This window comes from Pollicipes pollicipes, unplaced genomic scaffold (genome assembly GCF_011947565.3).
Source record: "Pollicipes pollicipes isolate AB1234 unplaced genomic scaffold, Ppol_2.1 Scaffold_4002;HRSCAF=4701_pilon_pilon_pilon, whole genome shotgun sequence".
Lineage (NCBI taxonomy): Eukaryota > Metazoa > Arthropoda > Thecostraca > Pollicipedomorpha > Pollicipedidae > Pollicipes > Pollicipes pollicipes.
The window spans coordinates 9605623-9632901 of record NW_023596420.1 but is presented as its reverse complement, the minus strand read 5'-3'; the positions used below and the strand labels follow the sequence as shown (position 1 = coordinate 9632901).

At 55.5% G+C, this 27279-nt stretch overlaps 3 protein-coding genes across 3 annotated transcripts; 1 reads left to right on the top strand and 2 right to left on the bottom strand.

Moving 5' to 3' along the window:
- Nucleotides 1-7365: 7365 nt before the first annotated feature.
- On the bottom strand, nt 7366-9433 carry LOC119093881 (glutathione reductase, mitochondrial-like). The gene is given in 2 exon segments (XM_037216895.1): nt 7366-8422; nt 8424-9433. Coding segments are annotated over 2 exon segments (1446 nt in total). The 5' UTR covers nt 9399-9433; the 3' UTR covers nt 7366-7951.
- Nucleotides 9434-10202: 769 nt separating this feature from the next.
- On the top strand, nt 10203-19877 carry LOC119093304 (26S proteasome regulatory subunit 6B). The gene is made up of 8 exons (XM_037216248.1): nt 10203-10376; nt 11352-11447; nt 15940-16126; nt 16594-16740; nt 17091-17294; nt 17733-17977; nt 18669-18893; nt 19622-19877. The coding sequence occupies exons 1-8, from the start codon at nt 10341-10343 to the stop codon at nt 19733-19735; spliced, it is 1254 nt and encodes a 417-aa protein (XP_037072143.1). The 5' UTR covers nt 10203-10340; the 3' UTR covers nt 19736-19877.
- On the bottom strand, nt 19868-25988 carry LOC119093303 (cryptochrome-2-like). The gene is given in 7 exon segments (XM_037216247.1): nt 19868-21523; nt 22061-22135; nt 22137-22173; nt 22583-22758; nt 23256-23408; nt 23736-24751; nt 25911-25988. Coding segments are annotated over 6 exon segments (1641 nt in total). The 5' UTR covers nt 24714-24751; nt 25911-25988; the 3' UTR covers nt 19868-21301.
- Nucleotides 25989-27279: the final 1291 nt, after the last annotated feature.

The following is a 27279-nucleotide window of genomic DNA, read 5'->3' as shown; positions in this document are numbered from 1 at the left end:
CTCAGAAGTAAGCTTTAATGTTGGTACGATATGCTCAGTCTGCGGACCCATACTGCAAACCTACGCAGCTACTTGTACGCCACCGTCCTCTTTGTGTAGTCCCGATGCCAGGTTGTAGCGGACGAACCGATCACGCCAGGCCGGCCACCTCTCAGGCGATGTGAAGTCAAATTCCTCAGGAGGACGAAATCCAGACATCTTGACTTGCTTCACAACTCACACTGCTTAAATTAATGAGCTGCTCACGCTTGCTTAAGCTTACTCTAGGTTCAATGCGGCTGCGCCATATTCAAGTTTTACGTGTTCTATCTGCTCGCGTCTTCGTTCAGTCAGACCGCGGTCATTCAGACCAGGCACGAACGCGCCCTCCCTTGACTTAACATCAGAATATTTATCACAGAAAGAGCCAGCGTCCGCCCAAAAGTCCGGACCTCTCAAGGTCACCCTTCAAGGTCAAACACGGGCTCAAAGGACGGGGAACTTCATGTCACCCAAAAATCATCGGCCGATTTTTAACTTAAAACATCAGAATATTGACCACAGATAGAGCCGGCGTCCGTCAAAAAGTCCTGACCTCTCAAGGTCACCCTTAAAGGTCAAACGCGGGCTCAAAGGACGAGGAACTCCATATCACCGAAAAATTACCGGCCAATTCTAGACTTAAGACAACAAAATAATCACAAAAGAAAGAGCTCGGGTTCGTCAAAAATTCTTGACCTCTGAAGATCATCCTTCAAGGTCAGACGCGGGCCCAAAGGACGGGAACTCCATATCGCCCAAAAATTACCAGCCGATTTTTAGCTTACAAGCATCAAAATATTGGCCACAGAAAGAGCTAGCATCCGCCAAAAGCCCTGACCTCTCAAGGTCACCCCTAAAGGTCAAACGTGGGCTCAAAGAACGGGAACTCCATATCACTCAAAAATTACCGGCCGATTGTTAACTTGACCTTAAAGGCTGACCTTGAGAGGTCAGGACTATTTGACACACGCCAGCTCTTTCTGTGGTCAATATTCTAATATTTGCAAGTTAAAAATCAGCCGGTCGTTTTTTTTTGGTACTATGGAATTCCCCGTCCTTTGATCCATGCTTGACTTTGAAGGGTGACCTTGAGAATTCATGACCTTTGGACGGACTTTAGTTCTTGCTGTGGTAAATATTTTGATGTTTGTAAGTTAAAAATCGGCCGGTAATTTTGGGTGATATGGAGTTCCTCGTCTTTTGAGCCCGTGTTTGACTTTGAAAGGTAACCTTGAGATGTCAGGACTTTTTGATGGGCCCTAGCTCTTTCTGTGGTAATTATTTTGATGCTTGTACGTTAAAAATCGGCCGGTAATTTTGGAGTGATATAAAGTTCCCCGTTCTTTGAGCCCGCATTTAACCTTGATGGGTGACCTTAAGAGGTCAGGGCGTTTTGACGGACGCTATTGCTTTTGGTGGTGAATGTTCCTATATTTGTAAGTTTTGAAATCAGTCGGTAATTTTTCGGTGATGTGAAGTTCCCCGTCCTTTGAGCCCACGTTTGACATTGAAAGGTGACTTTGGGAGGTGAGGATTCGTTTACGGACGCTAGTTCTTTCTGTGGAAAATATTCTGATGTTTGTAGGTTGGTGGCGCTGCCGAGGCCTGTAATTTTTGGGTGATATGGAGTTCCGCGTCCTTTGGGCCTGCGTTTGACATTGAAGGGTGACCTGGAGAGGTCAGAACTTTTTGACGGACGCTAGTTCTTTCTGTGGTGAATATTCTGGCATTTGCAGGTTGAAATCGGTCGGTAATTTTTGGTCCATGTCGAGTTCCCCGTCCTTTGACCCAGCTTTACGGACCTGAATGTGAATGTGATGCTGTCGTGCGCATGGGCACACAACTGTGCGCGTCGGTTGACCGCCGGGGCTTCGTCGGTCGCACGGCCTGCATGGTGCGATGCAACTGAGCGACGTACGACGCCGGGGCTGGTGTCTGGGCGGTCCGTGCCGGCTCGAAGAACTCGCCCGGCAGGCAGAGCGGCGAACCGTAGACGAAGTCGGCAGCGCTGCATTGGAGGTCGGTCTTGAGCGCTGACCGGATGCCGAGCAGCACCAGCAGCAGGGCGTCCGTCCACCGGGGCGTGGTCGCGCAACGCAGGATCGTCTGTAGCTGCCTGTGCATCCGCTCGACGAGTCCGTTTGATTGTGGGTGGTAGCTGGTCGTTCCGGGATGTGTGAGCAGCCCAGGAGCGCGGTCAGCTCGGCCCACAATGCCGACTGAAATTGCCCGCCACGGTCGGTGGCGATGCGGCTGGGTATGCCAAACCGGACGATCCATCCGGCGATAAAAGCGCGGGCGACGGTGACCGCGGTGATGTCGCGGATCGGCACGGTCTCTGGCCAGCGGGTGAACCGGTCGACGATGGTCAATAGGTAGGCGTGGCCGTCACTGGGCGGCAGAGGCCCTACGATGTTCACGTACACGTGGACGACCCGATCACTGGGCGGGGCGAACACGCCTACAGGCGAGTGTGTGTGTCTCTGCACCTTCGCACGTTGGCACGTCTGACAAGTTTGGGTCCACCTCTGCGAATCTCTCTTGACAGAGGGCCACATGAACCGGCTGGTGACGAGCTGGACGGGGGCTCGCACCCCTGGGTGCAACAGGTCGTGCACGCGCCGTAAGTAGGCATGGCGCAGCGGCTCTGGGATTCACGGGCGCGTTGTGCCGTTGGAGTCATCCACTATGAGCGTCCGACCACCGGGCAGGCAGGCGTCACGCAGCTGTAAACCGTGTTCGGAGACGCCGAACCGGACGAGCTCGTCGCAGGTGTGAGAAACACGCTGTAGGCGCGGGACAGCACGTCAGCGGCGACGGTCATCTTGCCCGGCACGTGGCGGATGTCGGTGGTGAACTGGGAGATGAAGTCGATGTGCCGGGCCTCGCGCGGTGAGTGCCGGTCGCTGTTGCACGAGATGGCATGGGTCAGCGACTTATGGTCGGTGAACACGATCAGTGGCCGCCCCTCGACGGCATACCGGAAGTCACGGATGGCGAGGTAGATTGCCAGCAGCTCACGACCGAAGGTGCTGTAGCGCCTCTCGGGCTTGCGCAGGGAGCGAGAGAAGAACCCGAGGGGCTGTCAGCGTCCCCGGACGTGCTGTTGCAGCACTGCGCCGACGCCCTGGTCCGTGGCATCGACTTGGAAGCTGACAGGCGCGTCAGGCGCCGGGTGAAGGAGCAAACCGAGTCTGCGAGCGCCGTTTTACAGCGGGCGAACGCCTCCTTAGCCCCTGTAGTCCAGGTCACCTCCAGCTCACGTCGCAACCCGGCCTTAGACGTGATCAGCGCGTGGAGTGGGGCGAGCTGCTCGGCCGCCGACGGGATGAGACGATGGTAGAAGTTAAGCATCCCGATGAATCGGCGGAGCTGGCGTTCCGTCCGGGGCAGCGTGAAGTCGCGAATGGCGGCCACTCTGGACGGCAGCGGAGTGATGCCTTCCGGCGTGATGAGGTGTCCCAAGAACTCCAGGTGAGGCGCCTTCGGGACGCACTTGGGCCGGTTGACCACAATGCCGTAGTCGTTGAGACGGGAGAAGACGTCCCGGAGTCGGCGCTCATGGTCGGTCAGGGTGGCGCTGGCTACCAGGATGTCGTCTATGTACACGAAGACGCCGGTTAGTCCGGGGGGGGGGACCTCATCCACCAGACGTTGACATGTTTGGGCAGCATTACGAAGCGCGAACGGCACACGTGTTGCCTCATATAAACAGAATGAGGTGATGATGGCTGTTTTGTTAACGTGGGTCGGCTCGACTGGAATTTGGTGAAAGGCTCGGGAGAGGTCCAGCTTTGAAAATAAACCGCAACCGTGTAGGTCTGCAGCGAAGTCCTGGGGGTGTGGCACAGGGCAACGACCCGGGATGGTGACTACGTTAAGGGACTGCTAGTGCAGACATGAAGCAGCCGCCGCCCCAGGAGAATGGCGCCTGAGAGTTGGGGCGCAGGTACGGTCAGGCCAGGTCGTTTCCCGCCCAGGAACAGGGGGCCTGGTACTTCTTGGCTTGAGCGCCAAACCATGCGTGTAATAAGAGGCCACACCCCTCGGACGGGATGGTGACCTCTCCTGGCGGTGGTAGCTGGGTCGCCCACGGCTCTGGCTGCAACAGCGGCTGCAGGGAAGGGTTGACCTGTCCTGGCCGTGGCCCCTCTCCTGATGCATGGAGCGGACAGCATGGAGCAGGGAGCTCCAGATGGAGCTCGCTGATGGTGACAGTCAGGCTAACTACAGTGGCCAACAGCTCAGTCACTGGGGCTGGTGTGGGTGGTGTGAGCGGTACTGGCTGCTGGATGCCAGACAGGCTGGCTGGCTGGTACACCGGCCTTGATGCCTCCACGAAGCGGTCAGCCGCTCGCACCCGGTCCTCCGTGGCATTGTTTCGTCCAGCGTGGAGAAAGTAGCAGCGGCTTTTTAAGGCAGGTACTGGAGGAAAAGCGTTCTCAGCAGGCCCTTCTGGGCGTTAGCAGCTGCTGACATTTCACCGTGCATCCGTCTCAGGAGTTGGAATGGGAGCTGGTTTCTCCCAGGTGCTGATTTCGCAGGAGCGCCTCCAGGCGGGGCTTCCTGGAGTGCACCAAGCGTTGGCGCAGTGCAGATGTCAGCAGCGCGTATGTGGGTGCTGGGCTGGTGATGACGTATTGTACTTGGGCCGTCACGTCCGTAGGCAGCGACGACGCCAGCACCTGGTAACGGACCAGGTCATCCACCACCCCTGCGACACCGAGGGTGCAGTCCACTTGGGCCAGTCCGAGCTCCGCGTCCTAGGCGGAGAACGGCGGCAGGCGGAGCGCGGTCACCTGCCGGGCTGCGGGGTATGGGGCCCGCCGGCGGCGGGGAGGCCGGCTGCAGTTGGTGTCGGTGAGCTGCCGGAGCCACCGGGTGCGGGAGACGTGCCGTCCGGGTTCATCACCCCAAAGTAGCGGGTGCGTCATCGAACGTCGCAAAGTGTCGCGAGTCGCGTCACTCATTGTTTGGCGATAAGGACACACTGCGGCACCGATCAACTTGACGTGTACGCTCGGGATCACCGCTGTTGTGCGTATAGGCACTAACACTGAAACGAGTATCTTTACAGCAAAGGTTTATCTGAGAGGCACTGGCAAAGCGAGTGACTGGACCGTCGTTTGCGAGTGCCGCGGCGTGAGAGGGAACGGATGAAGGCAGAGCTGGCCTACTGCCGTTGAGGAAAGGCATATAAGACATTCTGAAACAACTCGCCAAATGAAAGGTTTTTACGGGGTGGAACTAGTTCTGTCGGCGTGAAGAAATACATTAAACCGTAGGAAGTGATTGTAGGCAGCAGCTGGCGGAGTTAACGTGATAATCGCTAGTGAAACCTGATACTGCATAAGGCACGGTGACATGTAGCAAAGTGGGCGGCAGGCGCATTTTCAGTGACGCCGCCTGTAACTTTCATGACGCCACCTACGGCAGTGGCGCTGCCCCATGCCCACCGTCTACAATGTGATGAACGTAACAAACCATGGGATCGAGGAGACGGATGAACTGCGGTTGACAGGAAGGGGCATAGCTGGGCGCCGAGCCCGTTTCCCTCTTTGACCACAGGGCCGTCTCAAGTTGGTCTCAAGCCAACTGTCGTGACGCGGCCGCCTGCGCGCCGCGCCTGCTCGCCCCAGGTGAGCTGGATCAGGGTGGATCCAGGATTCCGTGAAGGGGGGAGGGGGGGGGGTACGTAACATAGTGGGGCCCCTTGGAGTTTGGGGCCCCCCCAAAAAATATCCTTGCATTTCGGTCATTACATTTTAAGACAAGTCGTATGTAATATATATTTATATACATTTATCTATTATGTACGTATGGATGTATTAACATCTTTATTTATTTCATAAATACGCAAATCCATCTTACTGTGAACAGCCCTATAAAGCAAAGGCGTGTTATGCATGCATGCACATAGAGGTCACTCATTTTCTTCAGATCATTATAAACGCTATGATTTTGAGGCTAAGTGTCGCGGAACAAGCAGAATAAATTTGAGTTGGCTGCTAACAACCATCAAAACCATGCATGGACGTGATTCCTCGCTTATTTATTTACGGCTAGTCGGCTGGGCGATGTAATCAGCTGATGGCTGATGACTAATGCGTAATTTTTGCTTTGTTATAAAGGAGTACAACGTATCAAAACATTCAAAATGTTAAGAACATGATGCACTAATCACATGTCACTCAATAGCCGATGGGAATGACTCATACGACGTCGGCGGCATGTAAAATTACGTTTCGCAATCGCGCGTAAAAAATCATCGGCGCATATTCAACTGCCGGCCCAAGACCAACGCACGAAGAGCAACAGGGACGGAACCTGAGCAATCATAGATACCGCAGGAGGCCAACAAAGTGGCTCCTGTCAGCAAGACTAGGGCCTTCAGAGCAAACAAGAGTGCCCCCGTACGCTAACAGGAAGGGCCCCAACAACAGCGCAGGGCCCTCCGAACAAATGCACGGAAATGGACAACGTGGAATGCTCCTTGACGATCATAATGATCCTACAAGTGGGCATATAGATCCCCCGGAAACAGTGTGGGCCCTTAGAGACCGTCTTTCAGTCAGTCTTTCCCCACTCACTGTTTGACAGTGTAATGAAGCTTAAAATTTCCAGTTCGCAACTTTTCCAATCATTGAATAATTTTTTAACTTCACATAGGCCCTTTACTTTTGCTTAGAACTGTTCTTGGTCGCCTGGAAGTGCAGATACCGTTTTGTTGCGCTCTGTTTAAAAAATCGCACCTGTCCGGCCGGCTGTGGCCCCCTCGGAGCCAATGGGCCCCTTCGGGCCCAGAGGGGGAAGGGTCGTAGCTCATGCCCTCCTCTGGATCCACCCCTGAGCTGGATGCCTAGTCGGTAATGTCAAAAATTTCGGCGTCGCTGACCGCCGCCGCCCAATCATGATGGGCCAATATCAGGAGCGCACCCCGAACCAGAACCATGGCTGGTCGTACCGAGACCGACATCGCCCAACCGGCCAACGACCCTCTCCACCGCGACGACATCGGCGCCTCCACGCACCGCCCCAGACCGAGCCCACGGCAGTAAAGAGGTCATGTGAAGATCACCTACCTGCTCACGGCAAGTGTTTGATGTCTTCGGCGTATTGGATACAGGTCTTGCGCGTGCGCTTTTGCGGCGATGGTTCCTACACCCGCTTTTGACCTCAGGTGGTGGCCGCTGTAGCTCCACTGCTTGAAAAACGCGGTCTCCGATCCATTGCTTCAGGGGGGTACGCGGGATTTCGCAGGGGAGGGAGGGGGTACAGCCAGCAAGCCTTTCACCGAACACGCAGGCTACCACGCTGCAGGCAGGCGAAGTGGAAAAAGCACCATACGTTCTCGATCTATTTATTTTTAGGTGTCTTCCCGATTTTTTCATAGTTGGCGTTCACTGGCATCAACATAAAGAATCACGTGTCAGCATAAGGAATTATTGGCGTATACATTAAAGCACCGGGTCAGCGCGCGTTCGCATCGACTGGCGGGGCCGCGCCCAGCGCCGTCCACCCCACCGGCTGGTCACCGCGACCGCCACACGGTCGGCGGGGTCACGGGTCGTTCAGGCGCTACCTGAAGCGAAGCTCGGCCGGATACGCCGGCTGTGTGCGCGTGTCGCCAACCGACACGACAGTGCGTCGCACATCAGTAAGCTGGACCGGCAAAAAACCCTCATAGAAAAGGCCACAAGCGCTACCAAGGCCAGCCCATCGTACAGCGCACACACAGCAAAATGAAACGTCAATCGACCGTCACCAACGACAGATTCAAACTACTCGAATACTGATACGTATACTGGTGAGTAAACATGCTTGTTGGACCACGGACGTGCTCGGAGCGGCCGACTCCAGGGCTACATCCCCCACAGGGTAGATGTCTGGCGCGAGCCCAGACACACACGGTGCGGTATCGGCAGAGGGCCTACCGCATGGTGACCAGCTCCTCCGCTGATGTCGGGTGGATGGCCACGCAGTCGTCGAACTGGGCCTTAGTGGCGCCCATCTTGACGGCCACGGCGAAGCCCTGCAGGATCTCGTCGACGGCGTGACCGACCATGTGCAGGCCGACCACGCGCTCGTCAGCGCCGGCGCACACCAGCTTCATGTGCGTCTTCACCTTGTGTTCACTAAGGGCGAACTCAAGCGGCGTGAACACGGACGAGTAGACGCGTACCTGGGCGTCGCCGAACTGGTCCCGGGCCTCGCGCTCGGTCAGGCCCACCGAGCCGCTCGGAGGGTGCGAGAACACCACCGACGGGATGTTTTCGTAGTCGAGCTTAAGCTCCGGCTGCTTGTTGAAGAGCCGATGGGCCAGGCGGCGCCCGGCGGCGATGGCGACCGGGGTGAGCAGAGCTCGGCCGCACACGTCTCCCAGTGCGTACACGCCCGGGGCCTGACGTGTTCTGAAAGGCATCCACCCTGATGTGGCCCTTCTCCAGCTGCACACCAGCCTTTTCCAGGCCGATCTCTACGTTGGGAACGCGTCCAATGGCAAACAGGAGGCAGTCAATGTTGGTGAAGGCCTGGCCACTCTTGGTGGCCACTGAGAGAGTGCCTTGCTCATCCTTGGTTGCCCCAGCAAAGCCATCATTCTTCAGGAGGTTGATCCCAATGTTCTGGAGCTGCTGTGTCACAACTTCACTGATCATGCTGTCAAAGGTCCTTAGAACCTGGTCATGACGGATGAGCATGGTGACATCAGAGCCAAGGGTTTTCAGAATCCCTGCCATCTCCACTGCTATGTATCCAGCACCAACAACAAAGGCACGCTTTGGCAACTTCTCTAGCTCAAAGAATCCATCACTGTCAATCCCATGCTCTGCACCTTCGACACCAGGAGCTGACGGCCTACCACCAGTGGCAATCAAGACATGCTCACCTTCATACAGCTGTCCATCTACCTGGACAGTTCTTTCACCAACGAAAGTCGCTTTTCCATTGATGAGCTTGACCTTAGACTTGAGCAAGTTGTTTTCATATATGCCATTCAACCTCTTGATGTATGCATCCCTGTTCTTTTTCACAGCAGGCCAGTCAAATGGGGTCGGTTCTACATTGAAACCATAATGCTTGTGATGCTGTAGTGCATCAGCATGTGACGCAGCATTGAACATTATTTTTTTGGGAACGCATCCCACATTCACACACGTTCCTCCCAGAGCAGAGTTCTCAACAAGTCCCACCTTTACGCCAAATTCAGCGGCCCGCCGTGCACTTGCGATGCCACCAGATCCTCCTCCAATCACCAGATAGTCAAATTTATGAATAGTAGGGGCCATGCTTGCAAATCCTCTTCGGATGTACGTACATGCAATGTTGGTGACCACCGCCAGGTGTCCGTACCTGCCCATGTAACAGCCCTTCATCATATTTCGACGTAATGATAGTTCAAGGTGCGTTTAATAGCGTGCTAACTAAAGCTGCTCAAATCAACTGACTCGGACGTCGCTGAAAATGTTCAAGTTTGATTCGTGGCCTAACACATATTTTCAGAAACAAGACAGCAAACAAAATAAACATATTGCACAAAATTTCTCCTTTGACACTAATGTAAGCCTTTTTCATGAACATATTCGTAAACAATCACGTTAAAGCACACTGGACTCGTTACTCCCTATCTTCTGCTCTGACAATTTTTTAGCAAGGCACATACTTTTGAGATATTGAAACTAGTACCTCTGATGATCAACAAATAGCTGATATTCATAGACATAAAATGGATTATCATTACCACGTCATAGCTTCCATCAAACCATGGCGTGAGGGCGAGGGGCTCTGTGGGTGCTACTGCCACCCCAATTTCTGAGAACACTGAATATTAGCCTATGGTGGTGCGTGTAATAGATTGTCATTCTCACCTTTCCAGACATACTTAATCCTTTGCATCATAACACTCTGCAAGTTATTCCTTTATTGGACCTACCAAAAAAGAACGAGATCGTGCCGTGCATTTTATTGCGAGGTTTTGCGTACCGCAGTGTGCTCAACTTGAGTTTGGAAAGAGAAAATGAAAACTAAGTTTCACTTAATCTTTCCAGAATTTCGTTTGCAGAATATGTGTGCGTTGCATCCTGGATCAACAATATCAAAAGCCGCTCTGGCAGTAGATGAATACAGCCAATTCTATGGAAGTTTGTGGCGCACTTGCTACAAATGACTGGTGCAAATATTCCGCTCCGTCCGACTCTGCAATCGAGGCGGTTTCTCCATAGCGGTAGTCGTTGGCGTGATCTGTGCTGTACAGATATTACCAGGGGATTGTTAACCAGGCTCATTGAACAACACTTCAAGCCTCTATTATTTATAGAAAGATGGAGGAAATTGGTTTGTCCGTCTCTCCTGAAAAGGTAAAAGAAGTAGCGGCTTGGGATGCTCAAAGTGGACGTCACTTACATTTGAGGTTTCGAAAACAAAAGACTAAGTCGCATCTACTTGGAGAAAACTGATGTTCAGTAGACAATGCGAATGAATGACATTTGTTAAGCAGGCAGCGAAATCAGTAGCTTCAAGCTTCAAGCACAATGTAGCAGGTATCAGGCATGCATACCAGGATGTCAGGACTACCTATGCAGATTCTGCACATATTGGATTGACTCCAACATGTGTGCAAAGAAATTGATAAGCATCAGTTAAAACTACCCTATATGAAAATTATGTGTTCTTGCTGCAAAAAAGTATGAAGTGTCCACAATGAGTTACCATTGTCACTTTTCAGACCCTTTGTCCATACAACTTACAATACTTTATGGGTTTTAACCCAGTTTTTGTCCAAATTATTTATGTCAAGGTGACATGTGGTAAATTTTGCAGATTAAATTGTGGGGATAGCTGTTGTTTGGTTTGATTGCATGGATGCTTGTGCACCCACCAGTTGATAATGCTTCAGGTCTCTGATGACACTTATCATAAATGTGTTTTAGCCTTGTTGAGGTTATACCTGTTATGCTTAGATGATATAAACAATTTACAATGTGAATCATATAATATAATGCTAAGTGTGTATCTTGATGTGTTACCCATGCCAGATTTATCTGTAGTAGTAAACACTAGGTGTAGTTTCCTGTTCAGTTGGAAGGGAGCTGAAGCCCAACCCCTTCTCAACTTGGGCTCTAGTGACCCAACTTGTGGAAGAAAGTGGGCAAAGTATGGGGAGAAACCTTTGTATTGGCATGTTTTGTTATCAGGCTGGTGATTTTCCATTGTTCAACCTCCCAGCTTATTTTCTGGAAACATGACCATGAGTAAAAATGTTTCTTCTTTGTCAAACAGCTAATTAAAAACAGCCATCAATTAAAACTTACATCATGACACATTTGTTACAGGTTGATGATTCAGTGGGCGAAACAAAGACTGCTTTGAATCTTGCTTCCAATTTGTATGGAAATTTGGACTCAGATGACCTGTACACAAAATACAAGGTAAGATACTATAACTGATCATGTCTATAATATACATATGTGATTCAAATTATGAAGTGGCAAAACAGTTTAAAGTTGGTTATGCTTGATTTTTTGCACAAAATGCATGTGGTTCTCATGTCCATCCAATTTACTATTGCAGTGCTGGAGTTTCAGACACACATCCTTCCATATCACTGTACATTCTCAGAAGAACATGTCTTCATCAGCATCCTGGATTGCCTGCATTCCAGCACCATCTAGTACAGAACCACATTTCACACAAGAGATGACACCACTTAATTACATTTCACAGCTTATGGCAACAGGTTCCCCTTCTGCAAAAGTTTCGCTGCATTATGTTGCAACACTATGCTTCGACCAAATGCACCAAACATGTCATTTACAAACTGTCTACAGACTGCAGTGGTCCGGCACTCAGCGCACACCCCTTCCTTGAGTAGGACAAGGAGTTGCTGGTTGAGACGAGATGGATGGAGGAGGATCACTCACGACCCCATCTCACTCCTGTGCAGGGTACCAGGTTTCGTCCTCCGCTTCCACCAGCTTCAGCTGATATCAGCTGGCTGCTGCCAGTCAACGCACATGGACTTTTTGCCCGTCCGACAGTCTGAAGCTCAGCGGTGCCAGCTTCTCCGCGATGCGGAGAGGACCGAACCGCCATTTCCAGCCGAGCGGAGTCCTAATGCGCATCACGTCGCCCAGCTTCCATTTCGACAGCTCTCCTGTGCGTTTGTTGGCATCTGGCAGATACCGGTCTTAGTACAAATGGAAATGGGACCCGAACTGCTAGTCACTCAAGCGAAGGTCATCGCCAGCCCCGCTCGCGCCCAGTTTGGTGCGCACGTCCTGCCCACGCATCACCTTGAAGGGCGACATCCCAGTCGCTGGATGGACTGTAGCTGATACGTGTGCAGGAATTCCCTGACATATGAGACTCGAGCCCGTCCTTTGATTGGGGCAGACTCGACCGCAGCCTTACCCGTGCGGTGGAACCGCTCCACTAGCCTGCAGGTTTGAGGCCACTGGGGTGAGCCGTGGGTCGGCTTGATCCCTTGAATCCCGCAGAAACCCTGGAACTGCCGCGAGGTGAACACCGATCCATCGTCGCACAGCACTTCCTGGGGGATGCTTTCTCTCCTGATCACCGACTAGAAACTCAACCACTGCGGACGTCACTTCAGGCCTGAACGCCATCTCCGTCCAGCGACTAAACGCATCCACCAGCACGAGCCCAAAGTGCTGGATTGTTGGTCCCTTCAGTGGTCCGCAGGCATCACTGACCGCTTTAAGTCCGTGGGTTCGCTGGCATCGGTACCCGCTGAACGGGAGGTCTGCAACGCTTGGCAAATGTACTGTGCACGCTGCACAGAGCACGGTTCCGCAGCAGTGGCTCGACCGACCCATCCACCCCTGGCCACCAGAAACGCTCCCGGAGACGCTGTTTGGTCCGCGCTACACCAGGGTGCGTCCCATGCGCCAGCTTCAGTAGCCGGGCAAGCAGGTCCATCGGGGCGATGCATCTATCACCCCTAAAAAGGAGTTCACCATGACTTGACAGCTCAGCACGCACCTGATAGAACGGCCACGTTGTCGAATCAGCCTGTCGCTTCTCCGTTCCACCGCCCTGCCTGCACGAGCACGCGCTAGCGCAGCGTCGGAGGCCGACGCCTGGTGCAGCTTACTCTCGGACATGACACTGGTCTGATCTGTTGAGGCAACAGCTACCTCAACTGCATCATCATCCCTCCAGTGGCTATGTTTCACGGGCGTGCGCCATAGGCCGACAGCCACTGGGTTTTGTTTGTGCGGATGTGCACAACTTCGAAGGAACAGTCGATGAGACGTGCTTCCCAACGAGCAATCCTCCTGCCGGCTCTGTGGGAGCCCTTCAGGCCGAACACACTCGTGAGCACCTGGTTATCAGTGCGGAGGACAAAATGCTTGCCCCACAGGAACAGGTGCCACTTCTCAACCACATACACACATCCCAGGGCCTCTTTCTCTATTGGTGAGTAATTTAATTGTGCCTGGGTGAACTTTTTAGAGGTATATGCCACTACCACCTCTTCTCCGTCAGGTCTGAACGGGCTGAGATCGGCTCCGCAGCCAACACCACGCATGCATTTCTAGTTACAACAGTCCGGAGCGAGGGATCATACAGTCCGGAGCGAGGGATCATACACTCCGGAGCGAGGGATCATACAGTCCGGAGCGATGGATCATACAGTCCGGAGCGAGGGATCATACAATCCGGAGCGAGGGATCACACAGAGCAAGACTGTCCGCCCTAACTATATCCTCTTTGAGCTGTTTTACTGCTCTGTTCTGTGGTTTTTTCACTCCCAGACCTCAGCTGTCAGCATTTCCATCGGCACTGCACTTTTCTCTGTGAGGTGAGACACTTGGGATGGAAGCCCAGCGAGCCGAGGAGAGAGCGCAGCGCCTTCTGATGCTTTGGATCTGGCATCTCCAGAAGCGACCGAACTCGCTTTGGATCCACCTCCAGCTTACCAGATGGCACTTCCAGCCCCAGAAAGTTGATCGTGGACTGGCACCCGCACGTCTCCTCGGTGACCCGCACTCTATGGAGTGGGAAAAGCGCATCCACCTGGTTCAGAGTCCAGTCATGTTCTGCTTTCGTGGCCCCATACACGGCCACATCATCCAGATACACTGTAGCCCCTTGGATGCCCTTCAACATGTCCCCCATGACCATTTGAAAACATGGATCACTAGACGCAAGACCCGTGGACACTTGACAGTGTCGGAACAGACCCTCGTGAGGTATGGAAGTTGTCAGGTTTCTGGAGTCTGGGTGAAGTTCCACTTGATGGTGGGCCTCCTCTGAAGAACAAGAACACGCTCTGGAGAACAAGAGCCACTGGTGAACCCATGCCCACCAAGAACAGCACATGCTTGCCATCCTCAAGGTCCACCCACTTCCTCAGTTTCAGGTTCTGAGAGAGCTTTGGCCTGATTCACATGATGCTGACAGCACGAATTGACCTGGGCCCTTTGCACATACTGGCCAGATGGTTTTTCCTGCCACACTTATGGCAAGTCTGACCCTTTGCTGGGCACACTGAATCATTTGGATAGTGGTCGCCTGCCATGCCACAGCAGGAACACCTTAAATCTGGCCCTGGTTGTCCTCCAGGTTGCCTTGTATGTCCGCCAAGATGTCTGCCAGATTCTCTTCTCTGTTGGATCTGTTTTGAGTGAGCCCCTGCAGCTGGTTGAGTCCTGTTGTACCATTGTCTTGATGCATTTGGCCTTGAAGAAGGCACGGATCCCTGCCTCTACTGTAGATGATTGGCAGTGATCTCTTCCTCGGCTGATGGTGCCACCATGCTGCAAGCCTCCGTCCTTGACGCTGCCAGAACTGAGGCAAGAGTCGGCTTTGAGTCCTGAAATAAACGTTACCTCAGTTTCTCATGTACTGTGGCTTTAATCACTTGATCACGTATAATTTCATCCACCATGTCCGGGAAGGCGCAGTTGGCAGCCAGACCTCGCAGATCAGCAACAGACCAGCAGTGCGTTCCCCTGTCTTTGCCTTCGCTGACGAAACTTGAACCGCTCAGCCATGGGGTTCACGTGTGGTTCGAATTGACCCTCCAGCTTCCTCATTGTGTGTTCAAGCTCGGATTCCGCATCCACGTGCTCGATCTCAGGGATGGTTTGGTAAATTCTCTGGCCTTCTGGCCCCAGACAGTGAAGCAGCACTGCTTTCTGCCGGTCTTCGCTGAAATTCTCACCTCCGATTGCCATCAAGTAGGCATCAAAGGCGGATCTCCACGGCCGGAACGCCGCCTGTGGCCGTCCCTGGTGCGCAAGAAACGCCGGAGGGGGCAGAGATTCCCTCCATTTCAAGGATATCCCTTCCACTTTTTTGCACCAGTACTTGAAGATAGCACCCAACCGAAAATAGCACCCAAGCGTAACAGGAACGATCAGAGTACTAGTTGAAGTGGTTCTTGGACATGAGTCCAATCCTCGTCGCCATGTAGTGCTGGAGCTTTAGACGTAGGTCTTTCCGTGCCACTGTACGTTCCCAGAAGAACATGTCTCCGTCCGCGTTCCGGATTTCCCGCTTTTCAGCACGGTCGCGCACGAAAACACATTTCACACAAGAGTTAACACCACTAAATTACATTTCACATGTTGCGACACAACAATTATAACTAAGCCTGGGCTAAGTTTTTTCCAGTACAATGCGAATCGTTGTGCACTGAGCTGTGCCGGAAGGGCATGCTCTCAGCATGTTGCGTATACAATCAACAGTCATGCATCAGCTTTCATTGCTCATGTACAGCCAGTGTCAGGGTCTTGTGGACACTGTGTTATGCGCAGTCACCACCAGGCCGCCACCTCAGCGCCATCAGCGGCGTGAGCAGCGGCTACCAGATCCTGAGGATGCTATGTTCCAAGCATTCACATGGCTCGGAGCCACAGCTGGTGATGTCACCACGGTGCCTGCCGTCGACAGAAGCTGCAGCAGCAGCTCGAGTTCCTGGCCGTCCAGGAGGAGTACATCAAGGACGAGCAGCGCAACCTGAAGAAGGAGTTTTTGCACGCGCAGGAGGAGGTGAAGCGGATCCAGTCGGTGCCACTGGTCATCGGCCAGTTCCTGGAGGCCGTGGACCAGAACACCGGTATCGTGGGCAGCACCACTGGTGAGCCGCTGCTGGCCCGTCCCCGATTTCGACACTGTATGGGTCACCGGTCGTTCGTTGAAATATGACCTGCGAGGCTGCTGTGGTGTCAAACAACGCGACGTTATTTGTTGTATAATCCAGCCAAAATGTTTGACATATTTCAAAGCCAAATTAGTTCGTTTGTGGCCGTAGTTGTATGTCGGGATGTGGTTTGCAGTCCGTTACTTCGTTCGCGTTTCATTTGCCTGGTCTGGCGCCGCGCACAACTCATGCATGCTTCTAGTCTGTACTGATATCCAGTTTGCGTATCATGCTGTATGTGGTATACTCGATCTACCTACTATACTATACTATACCTACTGTAGCATTTGGCGCAGATCATCACGTCGTCAGCTCCTCGTATTTGCGAACCGGACACTGAAAAAGCGTGGTGCGTCGCCGGGCAGCGGACTGTGACCCCCCCCCCCCCCTCCGTGCGATGCCAGGGTCCAACTTCCACGTGCGGATCCTGTCGACGCTGGACCGCGAGCTGCTGAAGCCCTCCGCCAGCGTGGCACTGCACAAGCACAGCAACGCGCTGGTGGACGTGCTGCCGCCAGAGGCGGACTCCTCCATCTCCATGCTGTCAGCAGGTGAGTGGTGAGCCACAGCACGCGGTCCAGAAGCCGGATGAAAGGCCGGCTGGCCCGGCTCCGCCGCCGCGCCCGCTGCCTCCCCACAGCGCGTCGACCGACGGCCAGACGCGCTCGCTTACGCCCCGAGAGTCGAGTCCCGACCGTGCGGACCAAAGGCTGCGCCTTTTGCAACACTATGATCAGACCGCGCTCTGCGCTCGGCGACTTGGTCGCGCAGCCGTGCGTTACCAGGTCGGCGGCGGGCACGGTGGGAGCAGGACTGCGCTCGCTCGCCGCCGCAGAGCGGCTGGCAGACCGGCCGCGCCGCATCGCCCTCTGACGCCCACCCGCCCGGCCGCGTCCCCCAGACGAGAAGCCGGACGTCTCGTATGCCGACATCGGCGGCATGGATATCCAGAAGCAGGAGATGCGCGAGGCGGTGGAGCTGCCGCTGACCCACTTCGAGCTGTACAAGCAGATCGGCATCGACCCGCCGCGCGGCGTGCTCATGTACGGCCCGCCCGGCTGCGGCAAGACCATGCTGGCCAAGGCCGTGGCCCATCACACAACAGGTGGGGGCGGCGGCCGGCCGCGGGCCGTGCTGCCGGCGCAGACTCTCAGGGCGGGGAGATGACCGCCGGTCTCGGGAGTTGGAAGGAAAACTCGAAAATGCACGCGTTTTCAGGTTGTCAGACTGATACTTACACAAATGGACAATAATGCGCATTTGTATAGTGATGCGAGTATTTTCCTTTCTATCATTTAATGCAATGACATAGGGAAGCTACGCATTTTACCGATCACTGCGTCAACATCAAGCTCCAATTGTTTGAGCCAGCATTGCCTTTACAGAATACGGCCGATTTCAGTGCTAGTTTCATGACTTTCATACCAGACCGCGGCTGCTTTTCCAGCCTTGCGCAGTCGCTCTATGAAGCCTGCTAGTGACACGCTCTCACCATTTGCACCACCTGAGCCATGTCACAGCCGTGTGGTCGGCTCGTCCGCAGCCTCCTTCATCCGCGTGGTAGGCTCCGAGTTCGTGCAGAAGTACCTGGGCGAGGGCCCGCGCATGGTGCGAGACGTGTTCCGGTTGGCCAAGGAGAACTCGCCGGCCATCATCTTCATCGACGAGATTGACGCCATCGCCACCAAGCGGTTCGATGCGCAAACGGGCGCCGACCGCGAGGTGCAGCGCATCCTGCTCGAGCTGCTCAATCAGATGGACGGCTTCGATCAGACCACTAACGTCAAGGTGGGCGGCTGCCGATGCCGGCGGGCTGGCGGCGGGCTGTGGGAGTGCGGGCTGTGGGAGTGCGGGGTGGTGTCAGGAGGAGTTGTCACTGGGACCGTTCCCAGCGAATTGAGGGCGGCGCGAGATGGACGGCTGCCGAGGGGCGGGCGGGCTGTGGGAGTGCGGGGTGGTGTCAGGAGGAGTTGTCACTGGGACCGTTCCCAGCGGATTGAGGGCGGGGCGAGATGGACGGCTGCCGAGGGGCGGGCGGGGTGTAGGAGTGTGGAGTGGTGTCGGAAGCAGTTGTCACTGGTTGCGCTCCCAGCGTATTCAGGGCGGCGCGAGATGGACGGCTGATCGGGGCGGACTCGGGAAGGAGTCTGCGATATTTGTATGCCTCTGCGCTGTCGCAACTGAACGTGATTCCAGTTGTAAGACGATCGTGGAATGAGTTGTGGGTGCATAGCTGCCGTCCGGAATGACTGGTGAACCCCATGCGGCTGGAGCGTCTGCAGCGACGACCGACGATGGGACTTGCGTCACTTGTCAACGAGTGCATACGGTCTTACGCGTCATCTGGTTACCCTGAGCTGGGGGCGTTATCCGTGTGGGCGACCGGCAATGCAGGGCCGTCACGCCACGGCCCGTCCCCAGGTGATCATGGCGACCCGTGATGCCATGTGAGGGCCGTCACGCCACGGCCCGTCCCCAGGTGATCATGGCGACGAATCGTGCCGACACGCTGGACCCGGCCCTCCTGCGGCCCGGGCGGCTCGACCGCAAGATCGAGTTCCCGATGCCGGACCGGCGCCAGAAGAGGCTCATCTTCGCCACCATCACCGGCAAGATGAACCTCAGCGACGAGGTCGACCTCGAGGACTACGTGGCGCGGCCGGACCGCATCAGCGGCGCCGACATCAACGCCATAGTGCAGGAGGTGCGGCGTCCACACCTGCGAAATGGGCGGGGGGGGGGGGGGGGCGGACGACGCCCGGGGTGCAGTCTCAGATTGGAAATGACGATCTATGAATGCTACGTCCTAAGTCGATTGCGCCATGATTTTTTTTTGTCTTTCAGTTTCATTTTGAAACGGATGGAGTTTTCTGTCAGTACGTATGCACGCAACGGGATCCCGGAATGAGCTTTTAAGAGGCCCGCGAGTTTCGCAATTGCTGCCCTAGATCATAACTGTGAATAGAGTAACTGGATCCAGTGGGAATAACTTGAACGAAATTCATGGCTGAATAGGCCATCAATTATAAAACCAGATGGGACCCCGCCACGAGTCGAGGGCAGGGTGTCATCGCGTGTCGGATTTTAAGACATTTTTCTGTGCACCGCTACGGACATGTCGAACTCCGCAAATGTTGGGGGACGAGGGAACTTGTCCCCAGTAGTTTGCCTCGTGCCGTGGTAGGTTCCCTCCCGTGCCCGTGGTAGGTTTGGACTTGTTTTTACCTGGAACCGAGGTTTCCATGTGGTGTACGCCACAACACGGATCAGCACGGTCGGGCTCCCACAGGAGGCCGAGATTCCATTTCGCACGTACCGGCCGTTTTTGACGGCGTCCTTGTGTGGCGCCTGTGCCAGCTGGTGACAGGGACAGACGTGCGGCCCGGCCGCCACACTCAGACCGGCGTCTCACTGACGCGCTGCCGTTTCCAGGCGGGCATGCACGCTGTGCGAGAGAACCGCTACATCGTGCTGCCCAAGGACTTCGAGAAGGGCTACAAGAACAACATCAAGAAGGACGACCAGGAGCACGAGTTTTACAAGTAGCCGTGCGTCCGCGCCCGGCTGCTGGGCCGACGCTGCGGCATACTGTGCTTGTATGCGGGCAGACGATCTATTTGTGTCGGGCGATGTTTCCTTGTCCCGCGCTTAACAAATGAAGGGAACGGAAATACAGCGTCATCGAGTGTCGTGTATTGTCATTAGAAAGGTCCTAGCTAAGGGAGCACAAACGGGCTGACGTGTCTTCCACACAGCGCGCGCCGCTGTTGTTCAGCGAACAGGAGACTCGGTAATATCAGCATTGCATACGTAGAAAGGCATAGCAAGACATAGGGAGAAAGCCAACAGCGAGGGCCATGCTCGGATTCATGGACCACGACTACAGTTCATGCGAGGCGCCGACTCGTGTTTCGGGGAGGGGGGGGGGGGGGGAGGCGTCGATCCCGCGAAAAGCGGGGGCGTCACCTGAGCGCTGTTGTACGGTCGGTCACTTCGATCGACACACCGCGTTCGGCGCACGGCCTTCCCGGGCTGAAAGCTGAAACAGCAGTTCGAGGGAAACAGCGGAATATCAGTCATCGCCCGCCGCCGCGGCACGGTCCGCAACACGTGACGGCCATCCCCATCCGCGAGGCCTGGCCTGGGGAGGAGACCAGCCAGACATGCTCCGGAGGGGAGACCCGCGAGGTCTCATCCGTGGAGAGGGACCGGGGAGGTCTGGTCTGGAGAGACCCGCGAGGCCTGCTCCTGAGAGGAGACCCGCGAGGCCTGCTCCTGAGAGGAGACCCGCGGCGCCTGGTCCGGAGAGGTGACACGAGAGGCCCGGTCCGGAGAGGTGACACGAGAGGCCTGCTCCGATGACGTACACGGCGCGGCGGACCAACCAGAAGCAGCCGGGACGTTAATGCACTGCCAAACACGTCAGTGATGGCCACAGCTGGGAGATTCCAATTCCCTGACACGTAACAACCTGAGTCTTGGCCAATCGGCTACCTGATCCACACAGAAAAGAACTGGGTATTCGCGTTAAAGCAACCCTTCGCTGGCTGACTCACAGCTTCACGCACGGCGCCCGTCCTCACATCGAGCCGTCTTCCGGCTGTTCCTGGTAAATACGGGAAAAAGGTTCCAAACGCCACCATAAAGCGCACTACACATCACAACTGCAAACTACCCTGGCAAGCACGGACGGAGGCAGTGGACACCAACCGCGATGAGTTCGTGGAACGCGTGGTACCTGCACTACAGGTACTGCTCTTGATCCCAGGCAGCATGTCTGCACCTACGATTCATTTTCATGCCAAGTCAAACCTTGGCAGGCATAGGAACGGAACAAAACCCATCCAGCTCACAAGTCCGAGGGAGCTAGCCAAATTTCAGGCCCCGTTACGCGGCCAACAATGATTACACATTAGAGAGGTCACGCAAGTACGCTCGTAAGCATCGTCACGGCGAGAAACAATGAAGGACTGCGACAGGACGCTCGCGGACTCGTCCTCGGGAGTTCGGAGGAGCCGCTCGTGCGTCGCGCCACAGTGCAAGAGCGTGGAGTGGCACCGCATCCCGCACTGCCAGTGGCCGCCATCCCAGGCCGCGCAGCCCCGCGTCCGACTACTGGCCGGCCGGGCGTGCCTTGGCCTTGTTCTGTCCGCCGCCAGAGCGCTTCTGGGCGGGCTTGTTGCCGCCGCTGGCGGGTCGTTTCCGGGCTGCAGCGGGCTGCTCGCTCGGGCTGCCGGCGGACGCCTTCTGGACTGGTGCGGCGGCGGCCGGCGGCCCGGCAGGCTTGCCTTTCTTGTAGGCGGCCGCCATCCACTCGATGTTACGCGGCCGGACCTGCCGGCCGGGGCGGGTCGGTGCTACACGGCCGCCGTCATGGACTGCGCGAAGCACACCAGAGTCTGTCGCCGTCGCGGAATTATATTCAGAGACTGACCTGGCTACAACGCTGTGGTCTGTGCCCACAGGCCCACAATCGTTTGAGGGCGGTGCTAAGACAACATGTCAGTGCCAGCTACTCGACGTTTATCTAGACGCGTGTAACTCAATCACATAAATGGAGCATATAAGTTGGACGCGCTAAGCTAAGCAACCAGCAAATCGCATTTGTATTATATCACACGATTGCAACGGCAGGACAGGCCTACCACCAGTGCAGTCTCCAACCCAGCCCTTCCAGACGGAAAAAGACAAACGTCTTGCCAAATCTCAACACTCTCTGACATCCACCCAACAAGAACCAAGAGCGACAGCAACTCTAGCATTGTTCCACCTGGAGGCCGGTCACGAGGCGCGCACCTGTCACGGGCTCGGACCGGCCGGGCGCCGGTCGACCGGCGCTGGCTCACGGCCGGGCGGGCCGCCGCCTCTCACCGTGTCGTGGTCGACGATCGGCGCGGGGTAGTCGGTGCCGATGACGCAGCCGGCCGCCCTCTGCACACTAAGCGGACGCCTTCCACGGCTCGTAGATGTACTGCGACGGGTACCTGGCCGGTTCGGGTGGGTACGTCAAGGTGTTATAGGTTAAGGCACGGAGGACATGAGGCACGTACAAAGCACACAACCGCTTCACTGCATTTCGTACCTTCCGGCAACGGCGCGTCTTCGATATAAACAATGCTTCCTTTTTGTAAAGTTGGGTTTGCTATTTTTTGTAGCGACATCATTGAATAAATTTACAGTGGCATTACATCATTACAACTTAAAGCTCCTCATAATATCTGATATCCGGCACGTGTAAAAATCACTTCCATAGCAGGTGTAAAATCACTTCTATCTTCGGTCTAACATGTAAGCATTACAAGGTGACATAGTGGTAAAAACAATGCATGCAAGGTCTGCACAAACGACGTCAATGACAAGCCAGGAGCGAAACGGACACCGCACTGGGCTCACTTTTTAAGCTTAGGAAGGTACTTCTTGATGTAATCCCCATTGGGGTCTGTCTTCTTCCCAAACGCCACAGGACTGTAGACGCGGAAGAACTGGTGGAAGAACGCCGAGGCCGACAGCCACATCCAGTTGGCGGCATTCAGCGACCAGTCAGAGTCCAGCAGGAGTTCGTCAAACACCTAGACGGGAGAGGGCGGTCACTACGGACACGCCGGAGAGCCGAAAGCAGACAGCACGGGGCGCCTGGCACCAAGGCCCTAGGACAGGCCCAGGCCACGCCCTAGGCCTAGGCACAGCCTGAGACACTTACGGACCTGGCAGCGGTGTGCAGCGGAGACAGTGAACTACGCTGAGACATCAAATTATATCGAGATAAGCTACATGACGCCAGTGGTGTGGAGCCGTACACATTCTGCGCGGGATGAGGCGAGTCGAAGCCTTGAATCATTAGGCCGACAGAGCGAAGAACAGCGGCTGCGTCCAACGAGAACTCATGCTGAACACTTAGAACAACATGCTGGAATTTTTGGGTCAGAGTCAGGGAACATTAAACCTAGACAAAGAATGCATTGCTTGCACCTCTGCCAATAACTGTGCGGGGTTCGTTAACAGTTTCGCACTACACACAGCATTGCAGCACGGTAGCCAGACGTTGACGGCCGAGGCGGCGCCCGACCTTCATGCCCTCCTCCCAGCTGATGAAGAGGTCGCCGCGCGTCAGGAAGCAGGCGACCGCGTGCCGCGCCAGGTGGTGGATCCAGCCCTCCTGCCGCAGCTGGGTCATGATGGCATCGATGAACGGGTACCCAGTCCGACCCTCGGTCCACGCCTGTGTACGGCATATGACACGCCGCGTCACACACCCGCTGACCGAGCCAAGCCAATGGCCATCCCTTTCAGACACGCTGAGATTGTGCCAGCTTGCGGATTTCGTTGCGTCAGCTGCTTAACGAAACCCACGGTCTACATCCATTGAGATGGCGAGGAAAATAAGGTGGCCTATAAACTGCTACCCCACTAATTTGCGGAGTTTGTGTAACTTCACACGGCGTTATACAATGACGGATGCAACATTTGACAAGAGGTCGCCATGCGCACCTACATCTACGCCGCGCTGCGGACGACTCGCCCCGCAGCCACCGCCCGGCAGACCAACCTTGAGGTGCTCCTCATTCTTTTGCCACGGTATCTGTCGGCAGATGGGGTTGCCCTCCATGCGGTCGAAGTTGGGCGTGCTAGCGCCCACCGTGTAAAAGAACTCGCGCCAGAGCAGCTGACCGTGCAGCGAGACGGGCGGCTGCGTATGCGTGCCGCCGGCCCGGTACACGGCCGCCAGCCGGTGGTAGAAGAGCCGCGCTGATACACAGCCAAACTTGAGGTACGGGCTAAGCACGGTCGTGCTCGGCGCCAGCGAGTTGGGCGCCGTCTGCGGCTTCTGGAAGCGGCAGCACCAGGCGGCGCGCGCCAGGTGCCGTTCCAGCCGCGCCAGGCCCTCCGTCTCGCCGCCCGGGTACAGCTCGGCCGGGACCCGCTCTGCGTCCACGCCCAGCTCGTGCAGCGTCGGCGGCGCGTGTTCGCCCGGGCACTTGCCGGGCGCCGGCAGCGAGGCAGGCGCCGGCTCGGCGGCCGGCGGCGCGCCCAGCTGACCCGCCAGCGACACCATCTTCTGGTAGGTGAGCGGCGCACGGCCGCCGTTGGCCGCGCACACACGCGCCGGCTCGAACAGCGTGTGCGAAGTGACGGCCGTGACGGCGCAGCTCAGCTGGCGCGCCAGCGCCGTGACGCGCGCGTCGCGCGCCACCGCGTACGGCTCGGTGTCGGCCTCGAACGTCAGGTGGCGCACGTCCCAGTCCGGGATGAGCCGCGCCAGCACCGCCTCGGGTGCGCCGCGACACACGAACAGCCGGGAGCCGCGCGCCGCCAGCGACGCCGCCAGGTCGGCCAGCGCGCCCGCCAGGAAGCGCCAGCGGTTGGCGCCCACGCGGCCCGAGCGGACGAAGTGCGGGTCCAGGATGAAGATGGGCCGCAGGTGGGCGCCCGTGCGCTCGGCGTAGGCGGCGGCCGCAAGAAGGGCCGGGTTGTCATGCAGGCGCAGGCCCTTGCGGAACCAGTGGATCACCACAGGTGGAGCCATGGTGATGCTGGCTTCAGCTGTCAGGACACCACATGTCACTGTGCCAGGGAAAAGTGATTACTAACAACAGTGATCTATCAGGAGTACCCATACAAACATGCACCACAATGGAATACATGTGGAGAAAATGCTAACTTCCCAGTTCCAAAGCAGCATAAATGGCCCGATTTAACTCTACAGGCCCAAAACTGTGGAACCAAGAGACTCGCCTCACCTACAAATCCAGAAATCTGTCATGAAACTGATGACCCATGACTCTTATGATAAAAACTACCCTATTCATGTCCCACCAAGATGTTGTCAAGACATAGCATCCATATGTCTTGAAAGTGATAGTTACACCCACTACTTGGTTGGGTTCAAGTTGCTATATTTAAGATATCATACTTTGAAGGCATATGAAGGAGGCATGTTGGGTGAGGCTGCGGGGGGGGGGGGGCAATGGATATTGGCCAATTGGCCAGTTTTCCCATGTTTTGTGAATACTCAACATGCAAACTGAATAAAAACTGCACTGGACTGGTAAATCAAAAATTTTGAGCATAACTCTCAGCTAGGTTGACATATGCCAAAAACGGGGCAAATACGACAAAGTTGAAGTCAGCCCCTCACCTCTTTAGACCTTATACCCCTGTCAGCAAATGATGGTATAGGCATCAACTAGATATTTAGGGCAACTTCATTCTTGCCCCAAATCAGCTATCAAACTGTTCATTTGACACAGTTTTTGATAACCCAAGTTACCCTGACAATTTTTTTCTCACCCCATTTTTATGCTACATAATCTCCTTAAAATTAAGAATTCCTCCCAAAATTTCAAAAAGCTATACCACATTTTGCGTGGACCACAGCCTTAACCCAAGATCTTGTTAAAACTAATGGTGTTTTGCACACTGGGTTGCACCCCTGCAACAATTGAACTCTTGATATCCAGGAAACCATGCCCACATCTGTAACTACCTGGTTGCATAACACACCATCTTTGGGATGCAAAACATAATTTTTTGCCATAAATGTTGATCAGAATGGTACATAGTGGCAAGGGCAGTGTTAAAACATAAAACATAACACCCCATAGCTGCACAAAGTCTTGAACCATGGGGCCCCGACACGTTACATAATGCCCACATTGCAGAATTCACCCATTCTCTAAAATACAAGACAAGCCCAACAGCAGGAGAATTGGGCACATTCTACCTCAGATCGTTACGCCTTGGTCACCTATCAGGCTTCCCAAACAAGCCACCTACGTCAGCCACGACGACCACAGCCAACCCTCCCGCCACGCTGCTTTGCGTTTGTTTTTCACGGCGGCACCCGACGGCGGCGCCTCCTTATGAAAAGGTAAGGAAAGAAGAGACTAAACTGCTACAGAAATGTTGTGTGCCTTTGGAATGGTGGATGATTCGCATTCTCTTCACCAAGAATGCTAAAAGAACCGAAATGATCGACCAAGTGTGTTATCACTTAATTGGCTACCTTGGCATGGTTTCCATCTGAGAGCCTCACGAGGTGCATTAAGTTAGCGCTATCTGGACAGCGCCGAGGCGAGGAGCCCGACATGGAAGCCAGACATGGGTATTGACTGAACCTGCTGCCAACGTAAAAAAGCAGCACATCCTGACGATCCACCTGGGCTAAAAATGAGGAAAGTCTGACACTCTGTCTACGATACGCCTCTGGTCGTGGACCAGGACAGTGGGTTACACGCCCACAGATTCGCCGGGCCTCTCGTCCGGTAATGGCCAGGTGAAGACTGCAGCTGACGGTGTGTTGCATTGGCAGTGCCGAACGGCTGTCCGACAGGCTGCGGCAGCACCGGCTACGGCTGCCGGTGTGGAGCGAGTCTGTGCGCCAGCTGTCCTACTGTCACGGCAGCGGAGTTCACGGGGGGGGGGGGGGGGGGGCAGTTCGGCTCGAAACCCCAGTGCCGGGTAATGATTCCGACTGGGGGCTGCCCCAGCAGCTCAGCCTCCCTCCAGCCCAGCTACGCGGCGCGGTCGCCTTATCTTCACCGCACGCGGCGACCCGCTGCCCTGAGCTGCCCCCGGACGCGTGCTCGCTGGGCGCGCCGACGGCCCAGCGAGCACGCGGCTCCCCGACCGCGCTGGGCGCCGACCGGCCTACGTGGAGGTGGAGGGGGGGGGGGGGGAGGGGATGCGCCTGCCCAGTGGGCACACCACCACCCCGTCGGACTGTTCCAATGGACCTGCCCGGTGCCATGTCCGCGGCTGCGCGTTGGTTAAAACGCCCTGCTCTGGCCATTCGCTCGGCACAGTCCTGCGCTTGGTTTGACTTCACCTCATCTTGATCATTCGCGGCGACGCCAGGCGCGGACTACGGGACAGCCAATAACATATGCAACACGTGCCAACCTGTGTGGACTTCGCGCGTTTGGTACCCTTATCGTTGGGCGTCGTGCCCTGCGCCGAAGACAATGCGTCGTGCACCAGCAGACGCGAGGCTGCGTCCATCCCTCGCGTTACGGCCCGACCTCGTGACACATCAATGGGACTGAAGCCACACTGGTTGAGTGGCGCGACGTGTGACGGGGCATGTGATGAAG